The sequence below is a fragment of the Triturus cristatus genome, chromosome 1_1 (assembly GCF_964204655.1).
Source record: "Triturus cristatus chromosome 1_1, aTriCri1.1, whole genome shotgun sequence".
In the NCBI taxonomy this organism is placed as follows: Eukaryota; Metazoa; Chordata; class Amphibia; order Caudata; family Salamandridae; genus Triturus; species Triturus cristatus.
The window spans coordinates 74,979,686-74,992,107 of NC_140579.1; the positions used below are offsets into that span (position 1 = coordinate 74,979,686).

Genomic DNA, 12,422 nt, shown 5'->3' on the forward strand with positions numbered 1-12,422 from the left:
GTATATAATTGTGCAGCACAGCATAGCTATCCGGTGAAGTCGGTGCAATGCATTCCATCCACACTCTCCACATGAGTATATAATTGTGCAGCACAGCATAGCTAACCACGGCAGTCGGTGCAATGCATTCCATCCACACTCTGCACATGAGTATATAATTGTGCAGCACAGCATAGCTATCCGGTGAAGTCGGTGCAATGCATTCCATCCACACTCTCCACATGAGTATATAATTGTGCAGCACAGCATAGCTAACCACAGCAGTCGGTGCAATGCATTCCATCCACACTCTCCACATGAGTATATAATTGTGAAGCACAGCATAGCTAACCACGGCAGTCGGTGCAATGCATTCCATCCACACTCTCCACATGAGTATATAATTGTGCAGCACAGCATAGCTATCCGGTGAAGTCGGTGCAATGCATTCCATCCACACTCTCCACATGAGTATATAATTGTGCAGCACAGCATAGCTAACCAAGGTAGTCGGTGCAATGCATTCCATCCACACTCTCCACATGAGTATATAATTGTGCAGCACAGCATAGCTATCCAGTGAAGTCGGTGCAATGCATTCCATCCACACTCTCCACATGAGTATATAATTGTGCAGCACAGCATAGCTATTCACGGAAGTCGGTGCAATGCATTCCATCCATACTCTCCACATGAGTATATAATTGTGCAGCACAGCATTGCTAACCACGGCAGTCGGTGCAATGCATTCCATCCACACTCTCCACATGAGTATATAATTGTGCAGCACAGCATAGCTATCCGGTGAAGTCGGTGCAATGCATTCCATCCACACTCTCCACATGAGTATATAATTGTGCAGCACAGCATAGCTATCCGGTGAAGTCGGTGCAATGCATTCCATCCACACTCTCCACATGAGTATATAATTGTGCAGCACAGCATAGCTAACCACGGCAGTCGGTGCAATGCATTCCATCCACACTCTGCACATGAGTATATAATTGTGCAGCACAGCATAGCTATCCGGTGAAGTCGGTGCAATGCATTCCATCCACACTCTCCACATGAGTATATAATTGTGCAGCACAGCATAGCTAACCACAGCAGTCGGTGCAATGCATTCCATCCACACTCTCCACATGAGTATATAATTGTGCAGCACAGCATAGCTAACCACGGCAGTCGGTGCAATGCATTCCATCCACACTCTCCACATGAGTATATAATTGTGCAGCACAGCATAGCTATCCGGTGAAGTCGGTGCAATGCATTCCATCCACACTCTCCACATGAGTATATAATTGTGCAGCACAGCATAGCTAACCAAGGCAGTCGGTGCAATGCATTCCATCCACACTCTCCACATGAGTATATAATTGTGCAGCACAGCATAGCTATCCAGTGAAGTCAGTGCAATGCATTCCATCCACACTCTCCACATGAGTATATAATTGTGCAGCACAGCATAGCTATTCACGGAAGTCGGTGCAATGCATTCCATCCATACTCTCCACATGAGTATATAATTGTGCAGCACAGCATTGCTAACCACGGCAGTCGGTGCAATGCATTCCATCCACACTCTCCACATGAGTATATAATTGTGCAGCACAGCATAGCTATCCGGTGAAGTCGGTGCAATGCATTCCATCCACACTCTCCACATGAGTATATAATTGTGCAGCACAGCATAGCTATCCATGGCAGTCGGTGCAATGCATTCCATCCACACTCTCCACATGAGTATATAATTGTGCAGCACAGCATAGCTATCCAGTGAAGCCGGTGCAATGCATTCCATCCACACTCTCCACATGAGTATATAATTGTGCAGCACAGCATAGCTATCCAGTGAAGTCGGTGCAATGCATTCCTTCCACACTATCCACATGAGTATATAATTGTGCAGCACAGCATAGCTATCCACGGCAGTCGGTGCAATGCATTCCATCCACACTCTCCACATGAGTATATAATTGTGCAGCATAGCATAGCTATCCACGGCAGTCGGTGCAATGCATTCCATCCACACTCTCCACATGAGTATATAATTGTGCAGCACAGCATAGCTATCCACGGTAGTCGGTGCAATGCATTCCATCCACACTCTCCACATGAGTATATAATTGTGCAGCACAGCATAGCTAACCACGGCAGTCGGTGCAATGCATTCCATCCACACTCTCCACATGAGTTTTTAATTGGGCAGCACAGCATAGCTAACCACGTACGTCAGTGCAATACATTCCATCCACGCTCTCCACATGAGTATATACTTGTGCAGCACAGCATAGCTAACCACGTACGTCAGTGCAATACATTCCATCCACACTCTCCACATGAGTATATAATTGTGCAGCACAGCATAGCTAACCACGGCAGTCGGTGCAATGCATTCCATCCACACTCTCCACATGAGTATATAATTGTGCAGCACAGCATAGCTAACCACGGCAGTCGGTGCAATGCATTCCATCCACACTCTCCACATGAGTATATAATTGTGCAGCACAGCATAGCTATCCGGTGAAGTCGGTGCAATGCATTCCATCCACACTCTCCACATGAGTATATAATTGTGCAGCACAGCATAGCTAACCACGGCAGTCGGTGCAATGCATTCCATCCACACTCTCCACATGAGTATATAATTGTGCAGCACAGCATAGCTAACCACGGCAGTCGGTGCAATGCATTCCATCCACATTCTCCACATGAGTATATAATTGTGCAGCACAGCATAGCTATCCGGTGAAGTCGGTGCAATGCATTCCATCCACACTCTCCACATGAGTATATAATTGTGCAGCACAGCATAGCTAACCACGGCAGTCGGTGCAATGCATTCCATCCACACTCTGCACATGAGTATATAATTGTGCAGCACAGCATAGCTATCCGGTGAAGTCGGTGCAATGCATTCCATCCACACTCTCCACATGAGTATATAATTGTGCAGCACAGCATAGCTAACCACAGCAGTCGGTGCAATGCATTCCATCCACACTCTCCACATGAGTATATAATTGTGCAGCACAGCATAGCTAACCACGGCAGTCGGTGCAATGCATTCCATCCACACTCTCCACATGAGTATATAATTGTGCAGCACAGCATAGCTATCCGGTGAAGTCGGTGCAATGCATTCCATCCACACTCTCCACATGAGTATATAATTGTGCAGCACAGCATAGCTAACCAAGGCAGTCGGTGCAATGCATTCCATCCACACTCTCCACATGAGTATATAATTGTGCAGCACAGCATAGCTATCCAGTGAAGTCGGTGCAACGCATTCGATCCACACTCTCCACATGAGTATATAATTGTGCAGCACAGCATAGCTATCCAGTGAAGCCGGTGCAATGCATTCCATCCACACTCTCCACATGAGTATATAATTGTGCAGCACAGCATAGCTATCCACAGAAGTCGGTGCAATGCATTCCATCCACACTCTCCACATGAGTATATAATTGTGCAGCACAGCATAGCTAACCACGGCAGTCGGTGCAATGCATTCCACACACACTTTCCAAATGAGTATATAATTGTGCAGCACAGCATAGCTATCCGGTGAAGTCGGTGCAATGCATTCCATCCATACTCTCCACATGAGTATATAATTGTGCAGCACAGCATAGCTAACCACGGCAGTCGGTCCAATGCATTCCATCCACACTCTCCACATGAGTATATAATTGTGCAGCACAGCATAGCTATCCGGTGAAGTCGGTGCAATGCATTCCATCCACACTCTCCACATGAGTATATAATTGTGCAGCACAGCATAGCTAACCACGGCAGTCGGTGCAATGCATTCCATCCACACTCTCCACATGAGTATATAATTGTGGAGCACAGCATAGCTATCCGGTGAAGTCGGTGCAATGCATTCCATCCACACTCTCCACATGAGTATATAATTGTGCAGCACTGCATAGCTATCCGGTGAAGTCGGTGCAATGCATTCCATCCACACTCTCCACATGAGTATATAATTGTGCAGCACAGCATAGCTATCCACGGAAGTCGGTGCAATGCATTCCATCCACACTCTCCACATGAGTATATAATTGGGCAGCACAGCATAGCTATCCATGGCAGTCGGTGCAATGCATTCCTTCCACACTCTCCACATGAGTATATAATTGGGCAGCACAGCATAGCTATCCATGGCAGTCGGTGCAATGCATTCCATCCACACTCTCCACATGAGTATATAATTGTGCAGCACAGCATAGCTATCCGGTGAAGTCGGTGCAATGCATTCCATCCACACTCTCCACATGAGTATATAATTGTGCAGCACTGCATAGCTATCCGGTGAAGTTGGTGCAATGCATTCCATCCACACTCTCCACATGAGTATATAATTGTGCAGCACAGCATAGCTATCCACGGAAGTCGGTGCAATGCATTCCATCCACACTCTCCACATGAGTATATAATTGGGCAGCACAGCATAGCTAACCACGGCAGTCGGTGCAATGCATTCCTTTCACACTCTCCACATGAGTATATAATTGGGCAGCACAGCATAGCTATCCATGGCAGTCGGTGCAATGCATTCCATCCACACTCTCCACATGAGTATATAATTGTGCAGCACAGCATAGCTATCCGGTGAAGTCGGTGCAATGCATTCCATCCACACTCTCCACATGAGTATATAATTGTGCAGCACTGCATAGCTATCCGGTGAAGTCGGTGCAATGCATTCCATCCACACTCTCCACATGAGTATATAATTGTGCAGCACAGCATAGCTATCCACGGAAATCGGTGCAATGCATTCCATCCACACTCTCCACATGAGTATATAATTGGGCAGCACAGCATAGCTATCCATGGCAGTCGGTGCAATGCATTCCATCCACACTCTCCACATGAGTATATAATTGTGCAGCACTGCATAGCTATCCGGTGAAGTCGGTGCAATGCATTCCATCCACACTCTCCACATGAGTATATAATTGTGCAGCACAGCATAGCTATCCACGGAAGTCGGTGCAATGCATTCCATCCACACTCTCCACATGAGTATATAATTGGGCAGCACAGCATAGCTATCCATGGCAGTCGGTGCAATGCATTCCTTCCACACTCTCCACATGAGTATATAATTGGGCAGCACAGCATAGCTATCCATGGCAGTCGGTGCAATGCATTCCATCCACACTCTCCACATGAGTATATAATTGTGCAGCACAGCATAGCTATCCGGTGAAGTCGGTGCAATGCATTCCATCCACACTCTCCACATGAGTATATAATTGTGCAGCACTGCATAGCTATCCGGTGAAGTCGGTGCAATGCATTCCATCCACACTCTCCACATGAGTATATAATTGTGCAGCACAGCATAGCTATCCACGGAAGTCGGTGCAATGCATTCCATCCACACTCTCCACATGAGTATATAATTGGGCAGCACAGCATAGCTAACCACGGCAGTCGGTGCAATGCATTCCTTTCACACTCTCCACATGAGTATATAATTGGGCAGCACAGCATAGCTATCCATGGCAGTCGGTGCAATGCATTCCATCCACACTCTCCACATGAGTATATAATTGTGCAGCACAGCATAGCTATCCGGTGAAGTCGGTGCAATGCATTCCATCCACACTCTCCACATGAGTATATAATTGTGCAGCACTGCATAGCTATCCGGTGAAGTCGGTGCAATGCATTCCATCCACACTCTCCACATGAGTATATAATTGTGCAGCACAGCATAGCTATCCACGGAAATCGGTGCAATGCATTCCATCCACACTCTCCACATGAGTATATAATTGGGCAGCACAGCATAGCTATCCATGGCAGTCGGTGCAATGCATTCCATCCACACTCTCCACATGAGTATATAATTGGGCAGCACAGCATAGCTAACCACGGCAGTCGGTGCAATGCATTCCATCCACACTCTCCACATGAGTATATAATTGGGCAGCACAGCATAGCTATCCAGTGCAGTCGGTGCAATGCATTCCATCCACACTATCCACATAGGAGTCATCGGTATATATTTTGAAGTGATCGCAGTTATTGAGAATAATTCAAGCATGTAATCCACCTGTGTGTAGTTTCAGTGAGCGAACCCTAATCTTGTACTTATCTCTTGAAGAAGGATTATTTCACAAGTGGAAAGACAAGAAAATGTAATTTAAAGACAATTCATTTTAAAGAAAATATATAGGTTCAAAGTAAACATAATTGCTCTATTTATTGTTCTGAAATGTATTTGAATGGGTATTAGGTGGGGATATAATGAAGAAGGTGGGTGAGGTGGAAAGTAGTCACTGAGATAAGAAGACATGCAGAAATTAAGTGACCTTTGTGAGGCAAAAGGGTGAGGTAAAGAGTGGAAAAAGAGAGGTACATTTGAATGTTTGAGAGACCTTGTCTGACGAGCCAAATTCTCTGTGACTCACAAGGTCATGGTCAAGGGGGTGGAGGAGATGTCCCCACCCACCCTGATGGAATGTGGTCCATCAGTGAGGGTCTAAATCAGGCCCTAAGATTTCAAGATTTAAGAGGTATTTATGAGAGGGATCAGTGCTTCTTGGATACTTGTTTATCCTTTTATTGACAAGCGGTGGTCCTGGTGTGCCCGGCAATGTTAGAAAGAGTCCATGTGGTAATGGTGATATCCTTATGAAGGGGCGAGCAAGTATTGCAACACCGAATGAAAGTGATCCAGTGATCTAGTCGACTCTAGGCAAGGCTGTGCGGATGAATTGGCGGTGAGGAAAGGAAGGTGAAGACAGTCAAGGGTATTTTAGCATTTGGATGACTCTGTCTCGTTGCTAAGTCATTGCCCCTGATGGGGGAAATGGCAGACTTACTTAAGTTTGAAGTCTTCAGCAGCCAGTCTGGCATTGTCGATTTGCAGGACGATCCTGGCATTATCAATAGATGCGGCAATGATCTGGAAGACAACAGATGGTCACAGTGGAAGGTCATGGTGCAGCGGGTGGAGCGTCATTTCCAAAAGGGGAAATATTCTGACCTTCAAAAACAAAAGTCAATAATTCTTCTAAAAAAATAATGATTGACATTTACACTTTTGATTGAGCATTTCTGGCGGTTCAGTGAGTATCTGCACAGACATCTGGTGCATGCACATAGTATCCAGTTCCCCCGTTCCCTCTTGTAATTAATATTCCAGGCACCATCTTGCACTATCCATAGAGACACCCTGTGGCTTCATAACTTAGAAAACCATCTTTCAGCTATTGTTGCAGTTTTATATTGCTCGAGGACGCAAGCTCGACCCGAATGTATGCGAGCGCTTTAAATGAGCACCAGTTACATTGCACAAGATCACATGCATCGTTTAGGCTCCGGGAGATGACATTATTGGCCCAGATATCTATCATAGGATGTTGAGCTAATGCTGGGACTCGAACCTGGTTTTCATTTCCAAAGTCGGCCGCTCTGGTCGCAATGCGACATTGTCTCCTCTGATCCCTTTACACAACCAATATCATTGAAATGACCGTATTTAAGAAAACTAAGGGGCATATCAACAAGGGCTTTATCTCTGCTTTTTTGGCTTTAAAAGACAAAAAAGCAGAGATAAAACTAGCACCCTATCAACAACAGGGTGCTAACATGCAAATTCGCATGTTAGCACCCTTTTACTCTACGCTTCCCCTTGAATCTCTAATGAGATGCAAAGGGGGCGTTCCAGAGTAAAATAATAGGAGAAATGTCGATAAGCGACATTTCTCTTATTATCTAGAATATCGCTAACCCTGTTAGAGACAAAAAAAGCAGCGCTAACCTAGGTTAACGCTGCTTTTTTACGTCTGGTATTTTTCTGACTAAGCCATGATATCCTATGTAAGGTGGATATCATGGCTAAGTTTGTCTGTCCCTATCAACAAGCTAACGTGAGATTATCGTTGGGTTTCCAGCGATAATCTCACGTTAGCCACTTAGCGTGAGGATTTTTATCGCTATTGAGATAAGCGTTGCTAATAGCACGCTATCTCAGCGATAAAAATCAACGCTATCTGGCGATAATTATCCTAGCGCTAAGTGCGCTTAGCGATAATTATCGCCGGTTCCAATTTCAAGTGTGCATTAAATCAACATGTGCTAAAATAAAGCCTCAGACAGCATGGAATCACGTGGTACCCACAAAACATGGCTGAACGGCCCAATCGATGACCTAACAGCCACCTCGAGAACGGATTTGCCTGTAATTTATCTCTGATGATCACAAAAGGAACTACAGATATTTACAGCAGGGAAGCAGTCTTTCAGACAGCATGGGAACTTTTAATAATCCGGTGTTTACTAGAGATTGGTCACAGTTTCATTCAAGGACGTTGTGGGTTCATAAATAGGGCGTGTTGGCAAGTAACTGCAGTGATGAAATACGGACAAAGAGCGCCCTTCTTTACACATCAAGAGAAGAAAGAGTCCTGTTCTCTGTGTAAACCCTACCCGAGACTATGAGAGACAAACCCTCCGCTCCATACACTTAGAAAGTAACAGTCAATTTCTGCATTACACATACCATCACTAGCAAGGAATGACATAATCATGTACATCCTGAGGCCAAGTTTATAATGGTTGATCATTTTCCTACCTTTTTTTCCAGCTCTGCGATTATGGCATAATATTTGCTGTAGTCGCGAGCCACTGGCGCGGGGTGCTTTGCATACCAGTCCTTGATTTTGTTCTCAAGCTCCAGGTTGGCACATTCCAGTTGTTTGACTTTCTCCAGGTAGCTAGCAAGACGGTCATTGAGGTTTTGCATGGTCTGCTTCTCCCCAGCATATAGGAGGCCCTCGTTGCTGGGTTGGCTCCCGATAACTTCATTCTTAAAGACCCCTTGGAAACTTACGCCTCCTCCAACACTGCCTTGGAAGCCTCCAAAGCTGGCCCCACCACCAGCTGTTGAAGCCCGGCTGGAACCAGCACTATGATGGAGGTAAGACATGCTGCTCCAGAAGGACTGCTCACCCTGTAGAGAGGCACTGAGGAGGAGAGTGGAGGGTGGAGGGGGCTGGTGCCATGGCTGTATGTTTGAGCCTTTATACAAACCCTAGTGGGTGTTTCATTTCTAAGAGTAAACTGCTAAATATGCGGTTTTGTTTGAAGGTCAGACTCTCCCTCTAATTAATATAGGTGTGATTAATTAATATTCAGGCCTTGTTCAGCATATCCAGTTCTCATCAAATTATGAATCAAGATAAAGCGGGCAGGGAATGCTAAGCATTTACTTTAATTGTTTTATTTCTGTGATCTTATTTCATTAAAGCACTGCCCTCTCTTCTTATCGATTCATTTGCATGCAAGGAGCATTAATAGACCGTTTACTGCAACCACTTTGAAGTGCACGCGGTGCGACACATTCATTGGAAAAGATGAACACACAGAGGATACGCCTGGAACATGTGTCCTACACTGAGGTATCCCGAGGGACCGAAGGATTCTTGCAGTTTGGAAGCAATGGCAGATGACAATATAGTGCTTTAAAGTAACTGAAAGCACGATTGTGACACTTTTAAGAGCAATTTATACATAAATCGAAGAATTTACAATTAGTGTGTACCACTCTTTTCCCTTTAAGACCCTGCTAACAAAGGCCTCTCAAAAATCACAGATACTAAAGGGGGCGAAGTTTTATCTGAAGGTCTTGAGATGTCTAGTGCTCAGAAGCCAAGCCAAGTTGCTGACCTTGAAGTCAGGTGATTTTTCACACAAGTCATAGGGTGAGCACACAGGAGGCCTGAGTTTCGGGAAATCACTTTATTTCGATGCCTTTCCAGTTGTATAAAAATAGTCACGTAAAAATAAAATTACTGCCCCAATTACATGTTAACCACATCATATAGGTCCATTTTCCAAATGGTTTTGGATGGAAACAGGATTTTCTGCCCAATCGTTTGTATACAGGATGTTGTAATACCACACACCATAACAACTCACGTGGTATTCCTGCAGTTGATCCTGGGGACAATTCTATCCGGTCAAACTTAAATATTCCTCAACTCTGGAATATCATGCGGAAATCGGCGAAGTAACATCGATTTCTGAATTCAATTACCCATTTCAGATGGGACCTTTTGTAGATCATGTGTGGCCCTAGTATAATGCTGCATTCAAGAATTACTCATATCTGTTCTATGAGTATTACTGGGTATATTACCAAATAATGCAATTGTGTTGATCAGGGCCATTCTAGTTTCCTGCTATCTGGTCTCAAACAGACTCCACTTACAGATAAGAGGATTCTGTGCCTCAAATGTCAGATGTCACTGTGAGAATATGAGATTCTTTTGAAAGAGCTCTGCTACTCTTTGAAGCTAGGTCTAGTTTGACTGGAACACACACTAAGGAAAGGAGCAAATACATATGTAGGAAAGTAGGATCTGCTTCTTATGGTTACCCCTGTTTTTTCTTCATGTGACACTGTTTCTGACTATCAATAAACATAATGATCCACCCACAAATATATGTGTATGCCAGAATCTCCCAGAAAAAGGTATAAGTCCCCACAGTGGTGGAGAATACACACTAGTTGTTAAAATACCCCTCACACACCAAAAGGGCCCTTGGTGTCATGCTTCATCATAGGGGTCTTCCCGCCCCTCGACGGGACGGGGCGTGCTACGACCTACGTATGCGTGGGAGCACTGTTGTTATGAGACAACTATGTGTTATGCAGGGGTGTGAGAGGAAGGGTCTGGAGTGAATGGAAAAGGTGGGATAAAAAATACCTGGCTCGTTGGTCTAAAAAACTTTAATATACCTTTGAGCTGGTATTCGTAAAAAGTGGGGGGGGGAGAGAGGTGTATATGCCTCAATGACCTGTGCCACCTATGTCTGCCGACGGATGTATGATGTTACAACGCACACTTTTACAACGCATGCACTTACAACGCATTTTTTACAACGCATAATCCATTACAACGCATGACATTACAACGCATGACACTACAACGCATTTTTAAAAAATACCTTTACAACGCATTTCCATTACAACGCATACTACCTTTCCAACGCATACCATTACAACGCATAATATTAAATTACATTTAAGGTAAGTATTAGATAGTATAGGGGTAAAAGTTACTTTTCTAACTCCAGGGGGTGCAACAGTAGGGTAAGTGTTGGATAGTATAGGGGTAAAAATTACTATTCTAACTCCAGGGGGTGCAACAGTGGGGTAAGTGTTGGATAGTATAGGGGTAAAAATTACTATTCTAACTCCAGGGGGTGCAACAGTAGGGTAAGTGTTGGATAGTGTAGGGGTAAAAATTACTATTCTAACTCCAGGGGGTGCAACAGTAGGGTAAGTGTTGGATAGTGTAGGGGTAAAAATTACTATTCTAACTCCAGGGGGTGCAACAGTAGGGGAAGTGTTGGATAGTATAGGGGTAAAAATTACTATTCTAACTCCAGGGGGTGCAACAGTAGGGTAAGTGTTGGATAGTGTAGGGGTAAAAATTACTATTCTAACTCCAGGGGGTGCAACAGTAGGGTAAGTGTTGGATAGTGTAGAGGTAAACATTACTATTCTAACTCCAGGGGGTGCAACAGTAGGGTAAGTGTTGGATAGTATAGGGGTAAAAATTACTATTCTAACTCCAGGGGGTGCAACAGTAGGGTAAGTGTTGGATAGTATAGGGGTAAAAATTACTATTCTAACTCCAGGGGGTGCAACAGTAGGGTAAGTGTTGGATAGTATAGGGGTAAAAATTACTATTCTAACTCCAGGGGGTGCAACAGTAGGGTAAGTGTTGGATAGTATAGGGGTAAAAATTACTATTCTAACTCCAGGGGGTGCAACAGTAGGGTAAGTGTTGGATAGTATAGGGGTAAAAATTACTATTCTAACTCCAGGGGGTGCATCAGTAGGGTAAGTGTTGGATAGTATAGGGGTAAAAATTACTATTCTAACTCCAGGGGGTGCAACAGTAGGGTAAGTGTTGGATAGTATAGGGGTAAAAATTACTATTCTAACTCCAGGGGGTGCAACAGTAGGGTAAGTGTTGGATAGTATAGGGGTAAAAATTACTATTCTAACTCCAGGGGGTGCATCAGTAGGGTAAGTGTTGGATAGTATAGGGGTAAAAATTACTATTCTAACTCCAGGGGGTGCAACAGTAGGGTAAGTGTTGGATAGTGTAGTGTAATATTATGCGTTGTAATGGTATGCGTTGTAATGGTAGTATGCGTTGTAATGGAATGCGTTGTAAAGGTAGTTTTTAAAAATGCGTTGTAGTGTCATGCGTTGTAATGTCATGCGTTGTAATGGATTATGCGTTGTAAAAAATGGGTTGTAAAGGTAGTGCGTTGTAAAAGTTGCGTTGTAAAGGTTGTTCCCCTCTGCCGACATGTTTCGAAGCTCCCCAGGCTTCTTCTTCAGGACCTTAAGGATCCCTCCCTATACTCACAGTGGCGTGTGATAA

At 44.4% G+C, this 12,422-nt stretch overlaps 1 protein-coding gene across 5 annotated transcripts in view; it reads right to left on the reverse strand.

The window, feature by feature from the left end:
• The window catches only part of LOC146869478 (keratin, type I cytoskeletal 12-like), a 37,197-nt gene extending 28,171 nt beyond the window's left edge, over positions 1–9,026 (reverse strand). For 3 of the 5 annotated variants that reach the window (XR_014959927.1, XR_014959938.1, XR_014959933.1), the window contains exons 1-2: positions 8,591–9,026; positions 6,837–6,919 (exon numbers count right to left, since the gene is read on the reverse strand). Coding sequence is in view for 2 of the 5 variants with exons in the window: in XM_085599871.1 (XP_085455997.1) it covers positions 6,837–6,919; positions 8,591–8,944 (437 nt within the window). In the remaining 3 variants the exon portion in view is untranslated. The remainder of the gene's footprint in view (positions 1–6,836; positions 6,920–8,590) is intronic. The other 2 variants (XM_085599871.1, XM_085599870.1) reach the window with 2 other exon arrangements.
• Between the last annotated feature and the right edge of the window lie 3,396 nt (positions 9,027–12,422).